The 27724-nt window shown below is 38.0% G+C and overlaps 1 protein-coding gene across 1 annotated transcript in view; it reads right to left on the reverse strand.

The window, feature by feature from the left end:
* Positions 1 to 193: 193 nt before the first annotated feature.
* BRWD1 (bromodomain and WD repeat domain containing 1) overlaps positions 194 to 27724 on the reverse strand; it is a 97650-nt gene continuing 70119 nt past the window's right edge. The window contains 6 exon segments of the mRNA XM_059685888.1: positions 194 to 3788; positions 12814 to 13746; positions 14937 to 15836; positions 18591 to 18758; positions 21738 to 21964; positions 25027 to 25193. Of these exon segments, the coding sequence (XP_059541871.1) occupies positions 3430 to 3788; positions 12814 to 13746; positions 14937 to 15836; positions 18591 to 18758; positions 21738 to 21964; positions 25027 to 25193 (2754 nt within the window). The 3' untranslated portion in view covers positions 194 to 3429.

Consider the following 27724-nt stretch of genomic DNA (forward strand, 5'->3'; position numbering starts at 1 on the left):
CGCCAGCCCCCATCCCAGGCTGTGGCTGTGGGTCCCTCTGCCTCCCTCCCTTGCTGTTTCCGTCTCCCTCCTCCCTCCGGAGGGACAGGGCGAGCTTTGGTGATGAGTCGCCCGGCTCCTCCGCGCGCTCCCCGCCCGGGATGGTGGGCAGGGAAGGCGGGCGGGAGGGCAGGAAGGAACCCAGCGCTCCGGATGGTATAAACATGAGGCCTTTACTCTGCAGGAGGAATTCACATTTCAAAAGCTGGTGGTCGTCAAGCTGATGTGAAAGACTATGAGACTGCAAAAATATGAGCTGCTTTTTAAAAACGTGGCCATTTCTAATACAAAATTTGCTTCCGCTTTCAACAGCCTTTCACTTACAAGCAAAGTGTTTAATTGGTTCTCTTTCAAATTTGCTGGCAGACAGTTCACAGAGCACTATTCCAAGCAGGAGGAAAAAGGACAACTGTACCATAGTTAAAACAACAGCGAAAATATCCGGAATTGCAATGGAAACATTTTAAAAACACATTTACCTAGATTCAGTTGGGCTGAAACTACATGGCATTGCTTACATTTTGGAATGCTGTCCATAAATAATCCGAACTAAGTACTAATTTGGGGTCGGGGGAGCCTCCTGAGACAATCAAAAAAACCTCAGAAAGTTCCTAGAAACATCTTGCTTTTAGGATGTGGAGACACTGATCAACAAAAGCATTTACATAAAACCAATATTTAGCAGTGTTACACATTACTGCAAAATATAAAGCTGGACTTCAAAGCAAAATTTGAACACAAATATAAACAGTAAGACCCAATTCCTATCCTGCAAGAGCTTAGGAAACTTTAGTGAGCTAGAATAGACAAGATTACCAATGTGATGTTTTAAAACTGCATTAAGACTCCTGGGTTAATTGGCTTTATAGAATGACTGAATTACAAAATAAAAGGTCTTGGTATCACTTTGTCCTAGCCCCTTTGTTAAATTTATGTCAATTTTACTATTAAGATCTTCAATTTGATTTCATAATTATAAAGAAATCATTTCTAAAAGCTGATTGAAATTATAAATAGGGCAATGATAATACATTTGTCCGTGATTAAAATTCTGCATACCTTTTAGAGAGCATTTTACAAGAATGTTAAGATTTAAACAAAAGCTTATTTCATGCAGTTACAATAAGTTTAGGCTGAGCACTTAAAAAAAGGCAAATATATGTTCAAATTAAATACTAAACCAGAGAAGGGTACTGACAGAAATTAACCCAACCACAATAAATTATAAATTCAAAATTGAAATCCTTTCATTACACTGAAATGGTCAAAACCTTTTACATAAAGTAATCTTAACTGAGACAACTATTTTCATTTTTTGGTATTTGTTAATTATATACCCAATAAAAAATTTCTATGAAATTAAGTGTAAATATGGGACTGGAAATAGGTTTAATTTCATTAGATATCAAAAAGCAAAGCCCATGCACCTAAAAGTTTTATTTATTTGGAATTCTCCCCTTCCTCACCTGCACTAGTAACAAGACACTGGTATCGGTATTGCAGATGAAAGTATGCTATAAACAGAACAAAGGACACGAACTGTAGGGTAGAAGTATTCTGGCTTATGCTAAGAAAAAGAAAACAACAAAAAAGCCTTTTTTTAAGTAGACATGCAACCACAAATTTCTCAAGAAATCTACGACACTTGGCCAATCTGTGTAACAAAACAAAACAAAAAAAGCATTACATTAATCTTTTAAAGAAAAAGGAATAGAAACCCTTAGGTTTCCATATTTTACTTTTTCAGATTTACACATGCAAATCATATTATTAATATTCACAGATATTTTTCAATGGGAAACACCAATAATTCAGTTTTCCAATAGCATGTCTATGTTAAAGATTTGACAGTGCATTCATTTAATCTGGTGATTTTCATTTCAGTAAATACCTATTAACAAATTATACTTCAAGCCAAAGAAATTCTTTATAATATCAAAACCAGATTTCTAATCCTGTTTAAAGCCACAATGAAATAACCCAGACACACTGCCATTAAAGTTTGTTGTGATGAGACTGTAATAGATGTGCTCTGTGTTCGTAAAGTTCTAACACTTAAGGTGCTATAGAGAAACATAAGAGGATGTTACTCTATCATCTAAAAATATGACTCTTTTGATCTTGATTTGTATTTTGTGTTTTCTAACTTATTAACACTGAGACCTGCCTCATAATGAGGCACATTTTGGCATCTGTGTAAATGCTGCTACCTGAAAGTAAAAATGAGGAAAAGAAGTTGTGAGTCACATTCATGGGTTTCATAGAAAAATATATATTCCCTGAATCAGTCATATCAACTGGTCATCATTCAATATGAATTCCAATATTATAAACAAAATAAAACATTAATGGATTCCCTCTATTTCCAACGCTACTTCAGAACTCGGATTATTAAAACCCCGGGATTACCAAATCCTCCAGTCCTCGTTGGCTTTGGGGTTGTGAATTGGAGGGACTGCATCTTGCTAGAGTACATATGTGCTTCATTCAAAAGTCAAATATGCTCAATGGCACTTCGTGAAATGTGCCTAATTTGTATTTTAATAATGACATCATGGTCGTGGTGAGTCTGAGTTTTTATACTCTAATGCAAAACCCTTAAAATTAGCAGGCCGGGACTTTGAATTTTTTTATTCCTTTAGGTTTTTGCTGTAGACCCTGTACACTTCCCATTAGAGTTGACCCTCCACATCCAAGGGTTCTGCATCTGGGGCTTTAACCAACCACAACTCAAGAATACTCTACTAGGGGAAAAGTCACATTGTTGCTGATGTGTACTATGTGGTTAGGCCAACCCTCGTTGCTTTGTAGACTTCTCTGTTATTAGTCCTAAATAGTACAGTATAACAACTATTTGCATAGCATCTACATTGGATTAGGTATGATAAGTAGAGAGGATTTAAAAGTATACGGGAGAATGTGTCTCTGTTATATAAATACACCATTTTATAGAAGGGACTTGAGCATCTGTGGATTTGGGGAAGTCCTGGAACCAACCCCACCCCCTGGGATATGGAGGGACAACTGTATTTTCTTCCTCTTAGGAATCAAGAAATTTCTCCAAGCCCCTTCCTTCTGAAAAGGGATACTTTTATGAGCGGTCCTTAGTCTTTACTGTCTGCCTCTCCAACCATCAGCTTCACACACAGAGCTATTTCCTCTGCAGAATTCTTTGTAGTGTCTGTACAAAAACTCACTGAGAGGAAGCCTTCCTGGGACCCACTGTGACTCTCTGGATTAGGGTTTTCAGAAAATTCCTCGGAACGTGCCAACAAGGGGTCAACTTTACAGCTAGGAGCAGAATGCAACTGCCAGTTTACTCGTGGCCCGTTTCAATTCCACACACACATTTTCATAGTCACTACTTTTTCTTTCCAGGATCTGATCTGACTAAAACAAAAGCATTTTGCTATTAGTATCTTCTAGCTCTTTTTCACTCTCTGAATTTATACTTGTATCATCCTCTTTATACACATTCAGTAATTTTTTCTTAGCCGCAGCAGAAGCATTTCGATGGGGCAGTTTTCTGCTACTCTTCCTAATCCAGACACTTTCTGGTCCTGAAATCGTTTCCTTTAGATTACTCATTATCTTTATTTTATTGGCAGCAACAGTAGCACATCTGCGGGGAACTCTCCCAGGCACCATTTTTGCTTTCAGAGTGTCACTAGGCATTTGCACTGCATCCTTCTGCTTATGCAAACATGTTCTCATTTTTGTATTGGGATCTCTGTCTCTAGGAACAAATTCTGAAAAACGAGTGAAAGTTCATGTAAATGCAAAAATCTTGTAGCACAAGATTTTACTACTTACATTCCTCAACAATACATTCCTAAACAATAAATTGCAAAATTACTCACATTGCTAAATAAAAACATAAGTGATCATCAAATACGACACGTCTTTGACCCTGATATAACCTTGCATTGCTTTACCTACAAAAGGAAGTCTTGAATAAGAGCTGCGATTCCTCCACCTGGCATTAAATCATCTGTAAGGATAATGATCACTTCAAACAGTAGCGGACTTGTGAGAATGGAGTTAAGTACTTTCAGCATCAAAGTCATTAATTTAAAATCTGAATTTTTTTAAAATCTGAATTTTTAAAATGGAACCATATATAGGTTTTAAGTTTTGGTATCATTTCCAGCACTCCATGTTGAACTACTTTAAAACATTCAATAGGAGTTCTGAAATAATTTTTCTAGAACCTAAACAAGGAGGAAATACCATCATGACATGATGACCCAGCATCAGCACTATTACAAGACCCTTGTTAAGGGTTTAACTCTAATTAATACCAGTATTTCCTTTGGTTAAAGAAAAAAATTGTTTAGTAGATAAAAAGGAATTTTATATTTGTTTTATAGAAATGTGGTTTTAATCCTAGATTAATTTTTTCCCAAATATTTGAGCATTTCATGTAACTGGAATTGTTAAATCCTAGCCTCATTATTCGAGTATTTTCTGAGCTAGGCATGTACCAGGCACACAGAGGATCAGGGTAAAAATTCAGAGGCAAACTAATTCTACATACATGTAAGTACAATGGTTGTGCAGAACTAGTAGTGCGGTGCTGTGAGAACATATTCTAGAAACCACCCTCCACTAAGGGGCAAGGAAGGCTTCCTTTAAGGAAGTGTCCTTGTAGGCAGGAGCTAGCAAGTGGAGGGTCCCCCAGACAAAGGGTAGGACAGAGAGCCCGGGAAGGCAAGTCCTCCGTCACACTGTGCTGTGCTGAGCTGTGCTGAGACGGTGGGCCTACTACCTACTTACTCCACGTTTAGCAATTTAGGTGGAGCCAAAGCTAGACCTTCATATTTCAAACACAAGATGAATTAGCCCTCTTCTAGTGCAGACATATTCTTGATAAAAATGCATCCTAAACTCATTAACCCCTGAATGTTAGGCCTTATCTTTTGGCAGCCTAGTCTTGAAGTCATTAAGAATAAACTGTCAGTGTGGTTCAGTGGTTGAGTGTCAACCTATGAACTCAGGAGGCCACAGTTCGATCCCCAGTCTGCTTCATTTCTCCGAAGAGCACATGCCCTGGGCTGAAGGCTCCATCCCCGATGGGGACTTGCAGGAGGCAGCCAAACAATGTTGATGCTCCTCTCATCAGTGCTTCTCTCTCCCCCTTCTCTAAAATCAATTTAAAAACATTTTTTAAAGGTACATTTTGTTCAGTGTAAATCAAAGGAATGCAAAAATGGCATTTTGGCAGGCTAAGCTGATCACCATGGCCGTGCCCCATGCAGCATACCCACCCGCCTCAGACTGTGGAGTCACATGCATATGAAGTCAGGGGAGTGAAATGGGAAGTGGATTAAAGTGTAGTGTTTTTACCACTTCAACGAATTTCTTCTTAGGAATTTTTAAATTGTGAACATTAGTTCTCTACAAGCTAAACCTAGATCCAAAGCCAATCTTTAGCACATTAACTCAGTGTGGGCAAAAGCTAGAATATACGGGGCAGGCAAAAGTAGGTTTACAGTTGTGAGTCCACGAAAGTTTATTCTTGTATTATTTATTATTGTATTTACTTGTATTACAACTGTAAGCCTACTTTTGCCCAACCTTGTATATTAATACGCTACATCAGATAAATGAATAGTTAAAACTAGATAGCAAAATTAAGGTGAAATTTGTACTTGTGGTAGGTTAGTAATACTAGTATTATTCAACTGCAATCATTTGTATGTTGAAAAAGCACTAAAAATAGGCAACTGGTTCATCCCCAACACATACCCAATTGACTAGCATCGATAAAATCCTATTACAACGAAAAAGTTTTGTAGGACAAAATGACGTTTAATTGCAGCGATTAATTCCTTTGTGATGTAGTGATAGAAGTACCCTATTTAGGAACCTGGTAAGTACTAACTCTCAGACATTTCAGTAAATGCTTATTTGTAACCCAAACTAAGGGAAAAGTTAAGATCCTACAAAAGAAACTTTAAGTGGGCTTTAAAAACTACTTTAAAGTCTGAACTTCAAATAAGTGGGGGAGAATGTGAACAAATTACTTTGCATACAGCAACTCCAACTTGATAGAGCTCTCTCCTTAGTCTTATGTCATGAAATGGGAACTTCCCAAAAATAAACACAGTCTGAGGAAGACATTAGAATAACTTGTGTGGAATTAAAATTAAAATAATACGTACATGTAAGTCAGCGTTAATTTTATTACTGACAACTTGGTAAATTATAAAGTGCTTTATTTTCCTTGGAAAACTAGTTTTTAGAAATATATACAGGATAATTCAGCTAAAAGTTCAATTTGTATGTTAGTGTGCAAGCTTAAATTTTTTGGAGGATCCTATACAATTATAGTGTCACTAATACTAACAAAACAGTACAAGTCTAGTGTCCCAGATGGTCTTGGGTCAGTCAGTGTTGGGACAGTCAGCATGCCTGAGGCACTGCTGCACTCCTATAAATAAATCCCTATTTAGATATGGAAAAAAACCTCATTAGTAGAATAAAAATTTACATCTGCAGTAGTACTCGGTCAGGCTTTTTAAATCATGACTCAGATCACTGTGTATTCTAAGATGATCTGTAATGAAGAGAAAAGGATATAGACAATACAGCTTTGACAGAAAGCAGTAATCTCATTTTTATATTTTAAGGATTATTCATATTCCGATTTTACTTTATTCCAATTATACTAGATACAACATTGTTTTCCTAAATCTAAAGTAAACTACACATCACTGCTATAGAAGCATATAGAATTTTAATTGGATCAGCATTTTTATTGGAATATTAAAAACAAATTTGAGAATGGAAAAGAATGCCTGCTGCTGAAGACAATATACTAGCTTATTTCTTATCCTTTTCATTGATTCGTGTGGTTGGTAGATAAATCAGTTCCATTCAGAGGGAAAACCTTTTAGTTGCAAATTATAATCTCTTCAAGCAAGCCTTTATCAGAGCTGGTGTGAGCTTTCTTTCTTCACTGCCTCCCTTCACTGATAGCAATGAAATGACCCAAACTCAGGAAGTATATAGCATTTAAGACTGATATCCATCCCTCTAAAGCCTGTTTTCAAAAGGATCCCATAAGCTTTGAAGTCTCTAGAGAATGCCTGTAAAACAATGTGTTTTCTGTTAAGTCTCTGGGTTTAACCGTTTACTGTTTTCCCTAGGGGAGTGGTAACACTGAGGAGTCTTCTACAGTATGGGAGTGTCAGGCCAAACTATGTCAGAAATAATTCCATCGAACAGTTTTCCACTAGTTGGGTCACTTTGATGGTTGAATCGATGAACTGAGGTTCATCTATAGTTTACAATACACCCAGTGAGGGTGCCAGAGAACCTGGAGTTGTTTTTACACAGAGCTTTCTCTCATCCCTAGAAAAGTTACCTCGTAACGTTCTTATGATTCTCACAAGCTTTGTGACAGGCATTTCAATTTTTTTCTAAAATTCTGATGAAAGCTCGAAGTATGAAAGGGATATGATACTTATCTGCCTAATGAACTTTTTAAGAGACATCTCAAACTAAGGTAGGCAGGAGGGTATCAGAAGTAAATACCAAGTTTTCAATTGACTTTATCACTTCCCTAGTGAAAGGCAGCGGGGCCAGACAATCCTGACAACCCACTCAGACACATCTCCTGACTCCCTCCGGTTCCCCGTTCGCCCTGCTTGTAGCCCTGCGTTCTGCCCACAGGAGAAATCACAGAGGGATGGAGGTTAGGGGACTGCTTAAGACAAGAAGTAAAGATGAGCTGCAAGGAAAACTGACTCCATATTGCTGACCTTAATGAATCAGCCAGGAGGCTTGAAGTCATTTTTAAAAAGACAGAAAAGGCCTAATTAAATTTATTAAACTCTTACTCTTAGTAACTGACTAAAAAACTGGTTCCTAGATGAAAATGCGAAGGCTCAGATGTGCTAATGTCTTACTTTAGAAAGTTAACTCAGGGCTCCTCTGTGGGAGTGGAAAGATTTATCTCTGACAGGTCTAGTAAAATGGTGAGGATTTTACAGGTGAACTGAATGTGTACAGTCCAAGGACTCAATATGGATCAGCACTTAGAAAATATAGTTCAATATATTAAAAATTAAAGATTCCTTTAACATTTAGCCACTAATTGTAAAGGGGAATAGTGTCTGAATGCTTTCCTTCTGGAACCATCACTAAGTAGGGCTAGCTGCTGTGGTCAAGCCTGCCGTTCGTTGGTCATCTCCTTTCAGTTAGTTCAGAATGCCTTTCTCCTTAGCACTCCAAATCCCCATGAAAGTTCTAACAAATGATAAAACTTACCTTAAAATTATCTTCAAAACTAAAGTATGACCAGAAAATATACTGCAACACTGATCACTATAATGAATGGAACTATTGTTCTTGACTAGATACATACTCTATGACATGCTGTCACATTTAAGAGCCTACAGATCTGTAGGACCCAAATGTTGTGACTGCCTGCCCAATCCTCAGCCTCCCTCCATCACATCGTAAGAGCAATCCTTGAGAAGGCAACCGGAGTCTAGACATCTCCCTACCACACTAACAATAGACTAGGAACAGCTTGGCAGAGTGACTGGTAAACACCCCCCTGAACTTTGAGAATTCCCATGTATCCTTAGGCAGCATCTGTAATTTAAGAAAATAGCTATAAAAATACTCTTTGAATGGAAGAAGAGGTAACACAGCCCTCGTCATTATATTCTGTACACTTCAATCCTTCCTAATAATTCACAATTGAGTTACAAGCAGGATTAGCATTTACTAATGTAGTTGGACTATATTTTCCCACTATGTCCCACTTCCTCCCTAGCTTTGACAAATTTATTTAGTTTGATCTTTCTATTCCCAAATACTAGAATAAGAGACAGTCTTTAAACTGTTAAGTTGCAAGTTTCTTAGGGTTTCTGCTTTATTATTCCCTGATATCCACTGCAGAAGTGCAAGGCATACTTAATCAATAGACAAAAACTTCTACAATGAAGGTGGTTTGTTGCACTCTTTCATACTAGAATTGAGCTATAATTTCCACATGCTGTAAGAAAGCTAAAGTATTTGGTGATAGCTACAAGATACCTGACAAAGTAAATATGTTGACTTAATAGCAATGAAAAATATGGGGCTGGTATTTCAGCTATAGTAAAGGACAAGGCAAAAAGACCTTATCTGGCCATTTAAAAGTTATCTGAAAAATCAATTCAATTGAGTAGAAAGAAAAACCAAAAATATTGTATGCACCTTTAACGATGTTCTTATATTTTGATATACAAACCCCTCATTTTGTTCAAATGGTACAAATTCAGCTTGTAGTTACAGAAGAGATTAAAATCCTTTCAGCTTAGTTTTTAATACTACACAGTAAAGTTAATAAATTTTGTGTTCTGATGTTCTTCTTGAAAAAAGGCTAGAAGAACGACAGGGAATGTAGTATGGACCCAATGGTACTCTAAATAGAATTTTTACTGAAGATGCCATCAACTGATGAAGTGGGAGGATTTGGTGAAGTGTCTTATCTTGTTTTCGGACAGCAGTACCTCAGACGGTATTTTCATTGGTTTATGGCTCCTTTTTCCATTTCCACTTCCAGATTTGAAGTGAATTTTCCTAAAACATAAGTTCTTTCCTTCTATTTCCTTATTATAAAACTGATTTCCTTTTCAGGTACAACCTCTGCTATTTAAAAGAAACTTTTGTGTTTTAATTTAGAAGCTGTAACTGCTTTATCCTTTTCTAAGGACTAGTAAATTGAGAAAGGATTTAATCAGAGATTTTCCCCTAAAATAAAATAAAAAAGGGAGAACGACAATCCTAGGAATTAACTTGGAATATATTTTTCCTTTTATTCAGAAATTACTATACATTGTCAATATACCCTTTTTAAAAAAAAATAGGATATGAAAAAAATGCTTTTAAAACCTCACCTATCTTTAAACATTTTAATTTTTTTAATATGCTTGGTAAAATTAGTTATTCAAAGAAATAAAAAAATCAAACCTAAGTACCTCAAACCCTTTTGTTTAAACCATAAATGAATAAAGTCAGAGGACTTTGGACATACACAACACAGTAGTATTTTTTTCATATACCATTAAGTTATGTCAAGTGCAATGGAAAGCTATAGCCCTTCATCAGTTCACATTCAATTTGTAACCTTTTATCTTTTCTCACAAGAAAAACACAAACCAATCCCAAACTTATTAAAGTACATCTGTGCATTAAATCCCTGCGCCTTTTCGCATAAAGTAGAAAAAAATCAAACGTTCTAGTGCTCAATGTAAACATTTTGAACTATTAATGATTTATTAATTCTCCTTAAAGGTATTTAGGAGTGTGTGTCACATATTCAAAGTTAACCTCAGGAATAGCACCGTGACCAAAAAAAATGATTCTCTCTATAATCCCTTAGTTTTACTTCAGAATTGGTGAAGCTACCATTGTCAACCACACATGCAAAGTTACCAGGACAATTCTTGTGTTTTTTTCCAGATGAAACCAGAATAACTCTTACATAAATAAGGGTGTAACTATTTTGGACAAAATGAAAAATTAGTAATTAGTTGACCAGCCTGTCAATGACCAATTAATTTAGTCTAAAGAATAGTTCTATTGATGAAGCCTAAATGGTCAAACTAACATTTTACCAAAAGAATTTACGTGTTTATGAATGTATTCCCTATTTAAGGATTTTTGGTACCTTTTTGCAAATGATGGTAAACATGGAGTTATAACCCTGAGACTAGATATAAAATGGAGAAGCTTAAGAAAAGTTTAAATAAATTAATGGATATGCCATCTATCATCACTTCTTAAAATTAAGGAAGTAAAGAGCATTCCATTAATTTTTTCAGGTCAAGAGTGAAGGACAATTATCCTGCACCAAACTGTGTACTATGCACTTAATACAAGTTTTGAGAAGAAGAGCATCTCTAAACAACCAAAGGAGAGGCAGGCCTCCCACCTATCTCAGCTGGCAATGTCTAAAAGAGAAAATACCTTTACCATGTCAAACAGGATAGATAACTGCACAGTAACAACACTTAAGAACATTCTCTAACACTAATACCAGAGTCTGGTGCTTTTCCCTATCTGCCACTTTAAGGATACACAGGAGAAAAAGGTTAATTTAGTTTGAAACCAAATAGGGCCAATAAATAGTAAAGATGGGAGTACTGAAACCATACTCCTTCGCTACAAAATATGTAAACCATTTGAATCAAGTCCATCTTCAGGCACAAACAAGCCAGGAATGGCCACCTATACTGTTTGGAGTAGCACAATCTTATCAAGTAAAAACATTTGGCTCAAAAAAAAAAAAAATTAAGTGTTACTATGGTATCTGATGATGTGATAAAAGTTTTGCTTTAAATGGATTCCAAAATTATTTTCCAACAAAATATGACTTTTCTTAGGTTTAAAGTAAAGGTCACTAATGAAGTTATACTTAGTTACCCCAGCAAAGAATGTTTGAGATTGCACATGGCAGCAGTAAGCTAAAACAAAGAGATGGAGATAACATTTCACTAGTTTCCTATATAGATGAGATTTGCAATTGCACACTTAACAAAACTCAACCCTACGATTTCAATAGAAATGGGGGGAACTACATATAATTTAAATATTCTCTGAGTTCTGTACACTCTATTAAAGAATAAACTCTCCCTAAATCTAAGGCACACAAACTCCTCTATGTCACAGAGTAAGACTATCGAAGACCAAGAGTTTGGTTAAATCCCTCACATGAAAACCAGGAGATCATGGAAAGAAAATTATATAGTCTTTTGTTAGAGCACAATCTAAAAGAAAATGCTAGGATTATGGTCTGGCCTTAGGAATTGAAATATATGATCAAAACATTAAAAAAAATAATTTACCAGCACTTTATAAATTCAAGTTTATAAAATAATAATAATGATATTTTCCTTTAAAATAAAAAAAAAAGATGCAACAGCATTTGAAAAGAAAACTGGAAACCATTTCAATGAAAATGACCAAATATAGTATAATGCATTCTACTCAAGTAGTCAGGGAAAGGAAAAAAAAAAAGTGGTAGGTACCTTGCCTACTACTAATCATGGTAACACCTCCCATGATTGTAATGTCGGTATGGACATAATATTTATGAAAAATCTGTAAACATAGGTCTTGTGAAATTGTTATGCTACAATATGACACGGGTTAGAAATTACCACCTCCTGACAAATTCCAAAAATATCTGCATGGCACTTGCGACCATGAAAGTAATGCTCATTGGTTGTGATAACCAGGATGTCTAGTGTTTAACATATTTCAAACTCTTGCTATATGTAGTTAAATACTGTTTAAGTAGATCTGCCCCCAAAATGAAGCATATTTTGGCACCTGTGCTGAATGCTGCTACAAAGGCAAGCAAGTGCAAATAAAAATAACAGTCATGATTTCGTCACATTCATAACTTTTCATAGAAAAATATAAATATATTCCCTGAATTGTAGGACAAAAAAATAATAATAACTTCAACAGCCAGGTTTCACCATAAATTCCAGTCCATTTCCTCTTTAAATGAACTGGTTTTCCCTCAAGGTCATAAGGTGCAATCATCAAAATCTAACACATTTTCTAAGTTTCTATCATCATCCCCATCATGGTATCTCACAGTCCTTCTACCCTGATTTCTCGTTTTAATTTTTGAACGTCGAAGAACTCTCTTAGATTTTGCATAGTCCAAATCCTCCCAGTCATTGTCATCCACATTTAACCTAGGACGCTTGCTCTGTCTTTGTTGCCTCACAGTTTTAGATATGTTAGCTGTAAAAGTTTTACCTTTTCTAACATTTACTTTTGCTTTTCCTTTTGTTTTCCTCTTTTTGGTTTTTGTCTCATCAGCACAGTCAACCTCTGATTCAGTTACAGATCCCAACTCTGAGTCAGATTTGGGACTAGTGTCCGGTCCACACTCTGAATTCCCTGTTGTTTCTGAATTTTTCACATTTCCCAATTTAGGATGCAGTCTCTTCCTTCTTGTTTCCGTCTTAGCTGCTTCCTGGGAGTCCTGAGTCACTCCTGTCTTACTGAAAGGAGCCTTCCCATAGGTCCTGAGTCTTCTGCCATTCCACCTGCGCAGCCCGTAATTCAGTTCCTCTTCAAAGTTAGTCTCTGTAGTTTTTTGCTCCAAAGTTGACTCGGAAGGAAATTTTCTACCAGTCTCACCCCTTGGAATATGGCTTTTTGAATCTTCCTCTGAAGACCCAAATGACGGCCTCTTTGTTCTAGAAGGTGCAGCATTTGTTCTGTGGCTACCGGTACGCCTGGCAGGCCCGTCCCTATATTCTGACCTTGGCATACCTTCAGAGTCAGAGTCTCCACTGAGAGGCTGAGGAACGCTTCCTGCGCTACCTTCTGAGTCAGCCTCAGGCGCCTCCCCTTCACACGCACCCTGTTCGTCTGGCACTTCACCGTTTGCGTCTTCCTCAGAATCACTCCCTATCTTCGCGGCTGTGGTACACGCAAAACGGAGGGGCTTCTTCCTTCTCCTCTTACCTCTAGTGCACACGTTTTCTAAACTAGCATCTTCCATGTCACTCATGAGCTTAATCTTACTGGCAGCAGTGGCTGCACATCTTCGAGGAATCCTTTGGAAACCTGTTTTGGCTTTGGAGGATTTCTTAACCACTTTCGAACTGCTGTCTGAATCACTGGAACAGACCCTTTTCCTGGAAACTTTTCTGCTTTGTCCATGGTCCCATGATGTAGAATCTAAAAATTAAGAGTATTCCTTTAATCTTCAATTCAACATTTATATGACATCAGTCCATAATTCTGCATTCGTACTAACTGGGAAGGAATGGCAGTGAGTGGCATGGGAGCAGTGACTTGTTAGCCTCAGCACCATTCACAAGTACAACATATTTCTCACAGTAAAACCCCAGGCCTTTCTAGCTATGTGCACAGACACCTGACATTAAAACCTTTTACTTACATGAGTACAGACTAAACTCTTTACCACTACACTAGGCTATAAAAACTAACCACTTACTCTCAGCCTCCCTGCAACACTTCTTAACTTTACAAGTTCCTATCATACCAACTTTTTATCCTAGCTTTAGCTGCCTCCTGCTCTTTTAAAATTTTTCATCAATCCCCATTTACCAGTACAATCTTAATTCGGCAATTTACCTCACCTCTCTGTGCTCGTTATCAGTAAAATTGACAATAGTCCCTATCTCATAAAAGATATGAAGATTAAATTGATTAATAAACATAAAGCATTTATCCGTCTGGGTGGCTCAGCTGGTTGGAGCATCGTCCCATACATCGAAAGGTTTGATCCCCGGTCAGGGTGCGTACGGTGAATACAGGAAGCAACCAATTGATGTTTTTCTCTCACACTGATGTTTCTCTCTCTCTCTCTCTCTCTCTCTCTCAATGACGTCCTCTCTCTCTAAAAAGTAAAAACAAAAACCTATCCTTGGTTGAAGATTAAAGAAAAAACATAAAGCAATTAGAAAAACATCATGATATACAGAACACCTGGAAAATGCTGTTAGCTGCTGCTATTACTACTTACCACATTCCTTTCAATCAGTCCTACCCTTTTCTTTCCTCTTCTCAAACTATCATCACGACAGTTTATAAATGTGCTTGCCTTTGTTTTCTTAAACCCATCGCCAATATAATATCCCCAATCACCAATACAAGAAGTGAAATCTTTAATAGTAATAATGTTAAGGCCAAATTGCCTGTCATGTGAGTAAAACTAAATGCACTCAACCAATAGTTGGGTGCGCACACAGGAATAGGAGAGATGAAAGAAAAAAAAAGACTAATGGAGAATGCAGGGAGTGTAGAGAAAACAACTGGCAAAGAGAAGTTTCACAGGAAAGAAAAACAATGTATGCTAGAAGGACAGGGCAATAAGAATAAATCAGTGACATGTTTTCAATTACCTTTCACAAAATCGTTTGGTTTTTCTTTTGTTTTGTCATCATCTGAATCCACATCAGTTTCAGACACATGATCTGAGAAACAGTGGGATGCAGCCATAGGTTCACTCTTCAACTTTCCTGACAGCAGGTTTGTTTCCATTTTGTGACATCTACCATCTCCTCTATCTTCCTCAGATTCAGAGTCCTCTGAATCAGTAAAGACCTTTGCTTTTTTAAGGGAAGTGGCATTCTTGCGAGTTGTGCTGTATTTCCTACCAGGGTATTTTCTTGGTTCAGAATCTGCTTCCTCCTCTTCCCCTGAGACACTTCCTGCCTTGAGTTTCTGCCCAGACGTTGATGGGCCATTAGTTCTGTTATGTCCATAATCTGAACCATGACTTTCCTCAGAAGACTCTATTTTAAGAAGTTTTGTTTTAGAAGTTGCTGCAGTATGAGACTTGTAGCCATTAGCATGCCAATTTTTCCGGACTACCTGCAAGTCACTTTCTGACTCTGAATCTCCATTTTCAGATTCATTGACAGTATTCTGGGCCGCATGAGAACTGGACACTGGCGATGGTTGATTGTGATCTTTTAGCTCCTCTTCTTCGGTTTCTGACTTTAAGCTCTGCTCATCTTCAGAATTATATAATAACTTTTTTCTAGCCACAGCAGAAGCATTGCGGTGAGGCAGCTTACGGCCAGAACAGACATTTTCAGAGCTAGAATTCTCCTCTATATCACTCATTAGCTTTATCTTATTGGCAGCCACAGCAGCACACTTTCTTAGCACTTTGCGGTTATTTCCAGCTCGGGCTTTTAAACTTTCACCAGTTTCTAATGAATTGTTATCGGAGTCACTTAAATAGACTCTCTTTCGAGTGGCTTTTCTGCCACATCCATTTTCTAAAGAAACCGGACCTAGAAATAAAGTAACAGTAAGATTAGAAAGGTCTTCCTTATTTCAACATTTTTTAAATGACTTCACTATTTTAGTACTGATGTTCCTTATATTTTACTGCCAAAACAGATTTCCTTTCTAAATCTAAAAGACTTAAAAGGATACAACAGCCGAAACCGGTTTGGCTCAGTGGATAGAGCGTCGGCCTGCGGACTCAAGGGTCCCAGGTTCGATTCCGGTCAAGGGCATGTACCTTGGTTGCGGGCACATCCCCAGTGGGAGATGTGCAGGAGGCAGCTGATCGATGTTTCTCTCTCATCGATGTTTCTAGCTCTCTGTCCCTCTCCCTTCCTCTCTGTGAAAAATCAATAAAATATATTTAAAAAAAAAAAAAAAAAAAAGGATACAACAGAATAGACACCACAAAAATAAACTCATACATATATGGTCAATTAACTTATGAAAAAAGAGACAAGAATACACAATGGGGAAAGGAGATACTTTTCAATAAATGGTGTTGGGAAAATTGAACAGCACATGCAAAAGAACAAAACTAGACTGCTATCCTAAACCACACCCAAAAATTAACTCAAAATAGATTCAAGATTTGAATGTAAGACCTAAAACCATGAAACTCCTAGAGCAGTGATGGCGAACCTTTTGAGCTCGGCGTGTCAGCATCTTGAAAAACCCTAACTTAACTCTTGTGCCATGTCACATATAGAAATTTTTTGATATTTGCAACCATAGTAAAACAAAGACTTATATTTTTGATATTTATTTTATATATTTAAATGCCATTTAACAAAGAAAAATCAACCAAAAAAATGAGTGTCATAGGTTCGCCATCACTGTCCTAGAGAGCAGTGGCCGATGTGACTCAGTTGGTTGGAGCGGCATTCAGTGCACCAAAAGGTTGTGGGTTCAATTCCGTCAGGGCACATACCTAGGTTGCAGGTTCAATCCTGTTCAGGGTGTGTACGGCAGGCAACCAATCAATATATCTCTCTCACATCAATGTTATCTCTCTCCTTTCACCCTCCCTCCCTAAAATCAATAAAACATATCCTCAGGACAGGATTAAAACTTAAAAAAAAATGGGCATAGACATGAATAGGTATTTCCCAAAGAAGACATACAAATGGACATGCATGACATGACTCATCATCAGGAAAATGCAAATCAAAACCACAATGAAGTTATCTCTTCACACCTGTTAGAATAGTTACTATCAAAAAGATAAGAAATAACAAGTATGGACAAGGATATGAAGAAAAGGGAACCCTTGTGTCCTGTTGGTAGGAAAGTAAATCAGTGCAGCCTCTTTATGGAAAACAGTAAAGAGGTTGCCTCAAAAAATCAAAACTAGAACTACCATATGATCCAGCTATTCCACTTGCAGATATTTATCCAAAGAAAACAAAAACAAGTCCAAAAGATCTATGCACCCCCATGTTCAATGCAGCATTATTTACAATAGCCACAATAGGAAACAAGCAAAGCACAGTGTCCATCAATAGATGAATGGAGCCTGGCTGGGGGCTCAGTTGGTTGATATCATCCTGTGCACCAAAAAGTTGCTGGTTCAATCCCGTTGGAGCATACATGGAAGGCAACCAATCATCTTTCTCTCTCACACTGGTGTTTCTTTCTGTTTCTCTCTCTCTCTAAGCATGTCCTTGGGTGAGGATTAAAAAAAAAAATGAATGGATAAAGAAGATGTGATATATATACATAATGGAAAACTATTCAGCTACAAGAAGAATGGATTCTTGCCATTTGAAACAACAGGAAGTGACTGTACAGGCATTATGCTAAGTGAAGTAAGTTAGACAAAGAAAAAGAAATACCATATGGTCTCACTTATATGTGAAATCTAAAAAACAAACAAACAAAACCAAGTTCATAGATACAGAGAACAGACTGGTGTGTGTAGGGGGAGGGGCGGTTTGAAGGGGGTCAAAAGGTATCAACATCCAGTTATAAAATAAATAACTCATGGAAATGTAATGTACTGCATGGTGGCTATAGTTAATACTGTAGTGCACATATGAAAGTTGCTAAGCCCTGGTCAGGTAGATCAGTTGGTTAGTGTTGTCCCAACATATCAAGGTCTGTGGGTTCAATCCCTGGTCAGGGCACATACAAGAATCAAACAATGGCCCTAGCTGATTTGGCTCAGCAGATAGAGTGTCAGCCTATGGACTGAATGGTCCCATGTTTGATTCCAGTCAAGGGCACATGCCTGGTTGCAGACTCGATCCCCAGTAGGGGGCATGCAGGAGGCAGCCAATCAATCATCATTGATGTTTCTATCTCTCTCTCCCTCCCTTTTCCTCTCGGAAATCAATAAAAAAGATCTATTTTTAAAAAGAATCAAACAATGAATGCATAAATAAGTGGCACAACAAATCGATGTTGCTCTCTCTCTCTCTAAAATCAATCAATTTTTTTTAAAAAAAGAAAGTTGCTAAGAGAGTAAATCTTAAAAGTCCTCATCTCAAGAAAATAATGAGAAAAAAATCTGTAACTGTATATGGTAATGGATGGTAACTATAGACTTGTGGTCATTTCACGATGTACTAGTATACAAATATCAAGTCATTATGATGAACACTTGAAACTAATACCATGCCAGATGTCAACTATACCCCAATTTTCAAAAAGTTTACAGGACTAATCATATGTAGATACATTAAATCAATAAACCATTCAGTGTTTAGCTTTTGAACCTCATGATATACATCCCTCCAAAGCACCCCAGGGTCTCTCACCAGGTCTTCTTTGCGCGGCCCGGGTTCTGGTCACTCTGAGATTGCCACTTCTGGCCAGCCTACGGCGCAAGGAGGGCTCACGAGCTCTTGAATTCCCTTTGCTCTCCTCTGAACTCTCTGAAGCTGAGGACGATAAAGAGGGACCTAAGGAATCTTCCATTTCACTTTCTAAGAAAAACAAAGCATCAACAGTTCATTACACACATTCTCTTATCTTTACACACATAAGCAGTTGCTTCATAACAAAAGACATAAAGCAGATTCCTAAATACTAGAGTATATTTTCTAAAGATGTTCGAAAAAAACAGCTGATAGGGAGAAACCAAGATGGTGGCATAGGTAAACACCAGAAGTTGCTGCCTCGCACAACCACTTCAAAAATACAACTAAAAGACAAAACGGACATCATCAAGAACCACAGGAAAGCTGGCTGAGGGGAAATTCTATAACTAGAAGGAAAGAGAAAAGCACACTAAGACTCAGAGGAGGTGCGGAAGTAAAGTGCAGAGGTACAGAGGCGCACGCAGTAAGGGTTGGCAACTGAGAACACGGTTGTCTTTTTCAATCAGGAGGGCGTCTCAAGCTCCCAACTGCTCTGAACTCTGGTTCCGGGCGAGTCTCTGGGGACCCAGACTCATATGGGGAGAAACTGGACTGTCTGGCAGCAGGCAGAACTCGAGGGTGGCTTTCTCTCAGAGGTGCTTACAGCGATTACCGGGACGGGACACTGAGATGAGGGGCCTCTTAGGGTAGGACTGAGGAGCAGCCATAGCTGCTTGCTTCGCCCTGTTGATCCCCTGAGACCCCGCCCCACCCAAGCTGTGTACAGAGGCTTTTGCATATGAAAGGCCTGGCCCTTTGCAACCTGAAAATTACCTAACAAACTGCAGCTGGGTCGGAGAGACCCAGAGCTTCCAAAAGACGGCCCAAGGCAGCTTGCATTGCTTCACAGCTGGGCCTCAACTGGGCACCTCCAAACCCCAAACAAAGAAGAGGAATCTTCAGATCTCTGCATAGCTCCTGCTGGGTAGCCTTAGGCAGAGGCTAAATTAGCACCTCCTTAGAGATCCAAGAGCCAGTGTACCCAGTGGTCAGAGTGGGAACATCCAGATTACAACTCCTCAGATCCATAAGGGACACACTCAGGGGGCAGACTCAGTGAGCACCAAAGCCCCACTGAAGCAAGTCTTGCCCCAGAAGGGTGTCTTCAGCACAGAAGTGCTCCCACTGCAGACACAGCTGATTCTCACAGCCAATGGTCTGGAGGTCAATTCCTCCCAGTGATACCTACAACAATCAAGGCTTAACTACAACAAGACTGTGCACACAGCCCACAAAGGGATGCACCAAGAGTGTCCACCTCAGGTAATTGGGGAGGCTGAGCCACTGGGCCCTATAGGACACCTAGCACAGAAAGCCACTCTATCAACACAGGGAAGCATAAAAAATGCGGAGACAAAGAAACATGTCACAAATGACAGAAATGGAGGAAAGCAAACTACAGGGTATAGAGTTCAAAACCACAGTTATAAGGTTTTTCAAGAATTTTCTAGAAACCGCTGATAAATTCAGTGAGACCCTTGAGGTTATGGAAAGGACCAACTAGAAATTAAGAATACACTGACTAAAATAAAGAATATTATAAAGAGTTCCAACAGTAGACTAGAGGATCACAAGAATCAAGTCAAAGATTTGAAATGCGAAGAAGCAAAAAACACCCAACCGGAAAAACAAAAAGAAAAAAGAATCCAAAAATATGAAGATAGTGTAAGGAGCCTCTGGGACAACTTCAAGCGTACCAACATCCGAATTATGGGGGTGCCAGAAGATGAGAGAGACCAAGATATTGAAAACCTATTTGAAGAAACAGTGACAGAAAACTTCCCCTACCTGGTGAAAGAAATAGACTTACAAGTCCAGGAAGCGCAGAGAACCCCAAACAAAAGGAATCCAAAGAGGACCACACCAAGACACAGCAGAATTAAAATGCCAAGAGCAAAAGACAAAGAGAGAATCTTAAAAGCAGCAAGAGAAAGACAGTCAGTTACCTACAAGGGAGTACCCATACGACTGTCAGCTGATTTCTCAACAGAAACTATGCAGGCCAGAAGAGAGTGGAAAGAAATATTCAAAGTGATGAATAGCAAGAACCTACAACCAAGATTACTTTACCTAGCAAAGCTATCATTCAGAATTGAAGGTCAGGTAAAGAGCTTCACAGATAAGAAAAAGCTAAAGGAGTTCATCACCACCAAACCAGTATTATATGAAATGCTGAAAGGTATCCTTTAAGAAGAGGAAGAAGAAGAAAAAGGTAAGGATACAAATTATGAACAACAAATACACATCTATCAACAAGTGAATCTAAAAATCAAGTGAATAAATAATCTGATGAACAGAATAAACTGGTGAATATAACAGAATCAAGGGCATAGAAAGGGAATGGACTGACTATTCTTGGGGGGGAAAGGGGTGTGGGGGGTGCGGGAAGAGACTGGACAAAAATCGTATACCTATGGATGAGGACAGTGGAGGAGGGGGGTAAGTGTAGAGGGTGGGGTGGGATCTGGGTAAAGGGGAGCTATGGGGGGGGGGGGGGGGAGAGAGGAACAACTGTAATAATCTGAACAATAAAGATTTAATTAAAATAAAATAAAAACAGCTGATAAAATTGGTATTAAAAGGTACATAATCAGCTCTAGCCAGTTTGGCTCAGTGCATAGAGCGTTGGCCTGTGGTCCCAGGTTCGATTCCAGCCAAGGGCACATGCCTGGGTTGTGGGCTTGATCCCCAGTAGGGGGCGTGCAGGAGGCAGCCGATCAATGATTCTTTCTCATCATTGATGTTTCTATCTCTCTCCCTCATCCTTCCTCTCTGAAATCAATAAAGAAATATAGAAAAAGAAAAAGAAAAAAGAAATTTTAAAAAAAGTACATAATCAGCATTTTGAATCGTTTGTTCTCTTATTTCTGGAAGTAGCATATTACTCCTGCTTTGGATTCAGAAAATAAAGTGTATATACTTAATAAAAAAACTTCCATTTAAAAACTTAATTAGCCCCCCTTTCTACTCCCTTCTATTATGAAACTAGCAGTATTATACACCTGAGCGCTCAGCAGTTGAATAACATAACATTCTACTTCTCACCAGATAATGTAGAACCATTTGTTAGAGTGACAGGTCTACTTCTTCTCATTCTTTCTGATGATCCTGCTGAATCTGAAGAGTCCTCAGAAGAAACACCTGAAGAGACACTAGCACGTGTCTTGTGGCTTGCAGAATAAGCTGCCTGGCTTGAGGTAGACTGAGTAGGAGAACCTACCAACTCAGGAATTACTCTTATCTGAGATTTTAAACGCTTCTGCTTCGTATTTCTGGTCAGAGATATGAACAAAAGAAGCTGTATTTAACAAAACAGAAAACACCTAAATAAAAGTATACTATTACTTTAATCTGATAATAATTTTAGATCAAAATATTAAAATATCTGTTATTAACATCTTTTTCTGGCATGGATTACTATTAATATTCTTACTTTAAATTTGATATTGTTTTATCACAAATTGGAGTAATGAACAAATGATCCAAGTAACAGTTAACAGAAAATCACATTGAATATGGTTCTTGGGATTCAATGCTTAGGGAGAACCAACATTTATGTAATATAGGCATTTTTCACATTATAAATCTGAGTCTCAGTATGACCCAACTTTCTCTCTAGTTTCTAAACACAGTGTAAAATTAAGAGAAGACATCAACAAAACCTGAACAGAAAAGAAAAAAGGAGGGTGGGGGAAGTAAGAGAGGGTAAAAGAGGAATCAATGGTGATGGAAGAAGACTTGACTTGGAGTGGTGAATACACAATACAATATACATATGATGTATTATTGACCTGTACCCCTGAAACCTATATAATTTTATGAACCAATGTCACCCTAATAAATTCTATTTAAAAAAAAGAAAGAAAGAGGCCCAACTGGTGTGGTTCAATGGTTGAGCGTGGGAACCTATGAACCAGGAGGTCACAGTTTGATTCCCAGTCAGGGCACATGCCTGGGTTGCAAGCTCAATCCCCCAGTGTAAGACGTGCAGAAGGCAGCCAATCAGTGATTTTCTCTCATCACTGATGTTCATATTCTCTCTCCTCTCTCTCTCTCTCTCTCTCTCTCTCTCCCTCCCTCCCTCCCTCTCTGAAGTCAATAAAAATATATTTAATTAAAAAAAAAGAACAGAGGCAAAAAAGAGATCAGAACAAATTAATTTTGTTAATCCTCACCTGAGGATACATTTTCCCATTGATTTTTAGAGAAGGGAGGGGGAGAAGGGGGTCAGGGGAGAGGGGGAGAGAGAGACAAAGAGAGAAAGAGAATGAAACATCAATGTGAGAGAGACATCGATTGGTTGCCTCCTCGAACATGCCCCAACTGGGGCCAGGGATCAAACCTGCAACACAGGTATGTGGCCTTGACCAGGAATTGAACCCACGACCCTTTGGTCTGTGGGCTGACACTCTAAACACTGAGCAACGCTGGCTAGAGCTGGGCAAGCTAATTTTTTTCTAAGACCACGCTGTTTACATCTAAGTTCTAATTCACCATGTTTGGCTCCTGAGCCGTGGATTATGGGGGGAAATAGTGGAAGTTTAAAACAATACATCTTTGGATTTACATTATAGATCTGGGTAATACTCATGTTGAGATAATCCTCTTTTCCTTTCAAACAAAAAGATAAAGGGCTTTTTTGGAATATCTAAAGCATTTGAGCTAAAAGATAACCACAATTCATTAAAGCAGTAATTGTTTATATCATCATAATCAAGAAAATTCAAGCTTTATGTCAAGACAGATTTTAACTTCCATTAATAACAACTGGAGGCAGACCAGTGAATACAAAAAAAAAATCATTACATACTTATACTTATCATAAATATAATTTTTAACATACACAAATGAGTAGTACCTCAAGAGAAAAAGCTTTCCTTTCTTATCCTATAGTCTTCTGAACTGTTAAGACTCTTTTTCGGTTCCAAGAGAAAGCAGAGTTTTTAAAAATAAGCAAGCCCTGGCTAGTGTGGCTGAGTTGGTTGGGCATCATCCCTGGCACCAAAAAGTGGCTGCTGGTTTAATTCCCGGTCAGGGCACATGCTCAGGCTTTGGAACCAGATCCCCGTGGGGGGCACGCAAGAGGCAGCAGGTCAATGCTTTGCTTTCACATCAATGTTTCTCTCTCCCTCTCCCTTCCTCTCTCTCTTAAAAAAAAAAATTAATTAAAAAATTTTAATAACAATAAAAACTCATACAATAATAAATCCAAACTGGGGGTCATTTTATAAAACAAATGACCTATAGTCTTAAAAATGTCTATCAAGAAGACAAAGGTTACAAGTAAATTCCAGATTAAAAAAGACTAAAGAGCCTGGCCAGTGTGGCTCAGTGGTTGAGTGTCAACCCATGAACCAGGAAGTCACCAGTTTGATTCCCAGTCTGATTTAATAGCCAACTGCAAATAACATATAAAGATATAAACTATAGGACAATAGCACAAATAACTGAAGAGAACTAATCTACAACAAAATTCTTTTATCTATGAGAATTAAATAGTATTAAACAAAAGTAGATTAAAAAAAAAAAACCAAGACACTAAAGTAGATTGTTTTGAATTGAAATGCATAGTGTAATCCCCAGAACAACCATGAAGAAACCCATCAAGGGTAGAGTGCACATTCAAACCATATATGAAAACAAACTAAACAACATCAATTTGCACATTCCAATACTCCAAAATACATGTAAATTTTATATCAATGTAAGCTACATCATCAAAGACAGAATATAAATATTAAATTATGAAGAGAATAAACCCTGCATTTTATAATTCTTCTTTACAACTAATTCTCAGTAAGAAATATGGTATGTTATACCTAATAGATGTTTTCTCATAAATATTAAATGCTCAAAGTCCATATACAATAATCACTTTACTCTCTGCATTAAAAACAAAAGTTCATTATGAAAAATATAAATGGTACCTTAAATAACCCTTTATGCCCTGGCCGGGGTGGCTCAGTTGGAGCATCATCCCATACACCAAAAGGTGGCAGGTTCAATTCCTGGTCAGGGCACATACCTAGGTTGCAGGTTCAATCCCTGGTCAGGGAGTACAGGAGGCAACCTACCAATGTTTCTCTCTCAAAGCAGTAAGATAAATAAATAACACTTTATAAAATTCTTTTACAATTGATGATTTTCATTAAATGCTTTAAAAACTTACATAATTGCAAATCAATGAACAGAATGTTATCAAGACAAAAAGGGACTATTCTTTTCTAAATGTTGTCTAAAATGATTAAGAATCGTTTGCATAATAAAATCAAAGACATTATCACGACCTGAAATTTTACAAAGTTGCACAGAAAGCTGGCAATAACCAATTTACCTGGTACTTTTGTTAGCCTGATTGAAACGGTTACAATTTTGCTGTCTCCTGAATCTCTGGCTTCTTCGAAGTTTTTCATTGAATTTTTGACTAATTTTAAAATCAGAGGAGATTTTCTTCATTTTTTCTTCAAATAAGGCAGACAACCTCAAGGTCATACTGTAAATCTGCAAGAATATAAAAGCAAAACTATAACCACAAAGTAACTTTAAAAGCGGGGGTAAGGGGAAGAGATCAACCGAAGGACTTGTATACATGTATATAAGCCAAACCAATGGACATGGACAACATGGGGATGGGAGCATGAGTTTGTGGGGGGGGGGGGGAGGTTGGAGGTTAATGGGGGGGATGAGGACACATTTGTAATACCTTAACTAATAATAAAAAATAAAATAAAAAAGTATTTTTTAAATGAGAATGTACTCATTGAGGTTACTTGTAATCTTTTATATTAGTGTTACAGATAATGGCTCTTACTGACTTTATCTATTTCCCAACCCTTCCCTTCAATGACTTCTACAAGAGTCTGCAAGAAAGAGCAACTATCTTGGCTTTTCCCATTTTCCCATCTACATGTACAAACCTACATGTAACCTTTTCCAAAAGTTAGATGGGAAGTTTGTTGGTTTTCAAATTGCTACTGAGGCAGCAAAAAAGCAGTGTCTCTTTGAGGCAAGGGAACTTCTCACCAGTCTCTACTTGAAATCTGAATGCCTTTGATGACACTTAGATCCAAATCTGAATTACAGACAAAGAATACCTTGCATCTGGCAGCAAGAGGAAAATATGGCCTAAAATTTTACTACAAACAAAAGATTGTGTTTTAACTATTTTTATAATTAAATAACATCAAATCTTGGAAAGAACAGCAATGTGATGTTAAGCACTACTATAAGCAACATTTGGTACAGCTATGTATTTACAGGAAGTACTCTTTACTCGTCCCAATCATTCCTGAGAATAAGTGCACAAGTCTAATGTTCCAGAGCTAATTATGAATCACTGATGCATGAGTGATTCATACTAGAGAACCTTTAAAAATGCTTCATATATCTACCATATAAATATATCTGTAACATATATGTGAAATTTGCAATCCCTGATCTGATTTTTTAATGATCTTTAACAGTTATTTTCAGTATTGTGCATATGTTAAACTTATTCTTTTCATTGAAACCTGGAGTCTAGTATAAGTCACCAATTTTAACAATCATATTGTTTGAAACCTCTGATTATCTTATCACCATTTTCATGTTTTCTCATTAGCTTTTTTGTAAAATTCAGTAATACACTTGAATTGAAAATAAACATTATTTAACAAAAGTGGGTGCTATAATTATCAGCTCTTCAATATGAAGAATGACATATATAAAAAATCCGTTAGCATCATATACAATGGTGAAAGACTAAAAATCTTTCCGAGATCAGGAATAAGACAAAGATGCCTGCTTTCATCTCTGCTATTCAACAATGTGCTTTAAGTTCTAGTGAGAGCAATTAGACAAGAAAATAAAATTATCATTCAAATTGGAATGGTAGAAGTAAAACTATCTCAACTTACAGATGACATGATTCTATATATAATAACACTCTAAGATTCCAGTTGTTAGTACTAATAAATGAATTCAGCAAAATTATAGGGTACAATAACCACATACAAGAATTAGTTGTGTTTCTAATACACCAACAATGAACAATCAGAAAAAGAAATTAAGAAAGCAACTGAATTTCAAATACCATCTAAACAATAAACTGGGAATAAACTTAACCAAGGAGGTGTTAAGACTTGTCACTGAAAATTACAAACACTACTGGAAGAAATTAGACCTAAATAAATGGAAAAAACATCCCCTATTAAGAAATAGGAAGACTTGCCCTAACCAGTTTGGCTCGGTGGATAGAGCGTCGGCCTGTGGACTCAAGGGTCCCGGGTTCGATTCCGGTCAAGAGGCATGTACCTTGGATGCCGGCACATCCCCAGTGGGGGGTGTGCAGGAGGCAGCTGATCGATGTTTCTCTCTCACTGATGTTTCTAGCTGATGTTTCTAGCTCTCTATTCCTCACCCTTCCTCTCTGTACAAAATCAATAAAACATTAAAAAAAAAAAAAAGAAATAGGAAGACTTAACAGTGTCAAGATGTCAATACTGCACAAAGCAATCTATACATTCAATGCAATCTCTATAAAAAATTCAAAGGAGAGAGAACCAAGATGGCGGCATAGGTTAACGCCGGAGTTTGCTGCTTTGAACAACTACTTCAAAAGTGAAACCAAAAAACGGAAGGGACATCACCCAGAACCACAGGAACGCTGGCTGAGTGGAAGTCCTACAACTAGGAGGAAAGAGAAACGCATACGGACACTCAGAGGAGGCGCAGTGCTGAAGTCAAATTCTGAGGTGCGGAGTGCGCGGAGCGGGCTGGCGGCGGAGGGCGCGGTTGTTGTTTTCAATCGGGAGGGAGTCGCAGACTCTGAGCACCAGATCCGGGCGAGTCTTTAGGGACCCAGACCCAAACGGGAGAAGCGGGACTGTGTGGCTTCGGTCAGAGCGAGTGCAGCTTTCTCTCCCAGCTTTGCAGCGGGTGCTGGGACTCAGAGAGGCAGAGCCCCTTGGGACAGGACTGAGAGCCGCCATAACTGCTCTCTCCGGCCCACCCTGTTGATCCTGTGCGACCCGCCCTGCCCAAGCCCTGCACAG

The sequence above is a fragment of the Myotis daubentonii genome, chromosome 3, assembly GCF_963259705.1.
Source record: "Myotis daubentonii chromosome 3, mMyoDau2.1, whole genome shotgun sequence".
Taxonomy (NCBI): domain Eukaryota; kingdom Metazoa; phylum Chordata; class Mammalia; order Chiroptera; family Vespertilionidae; genus Myotis; species Myotis daubentonii.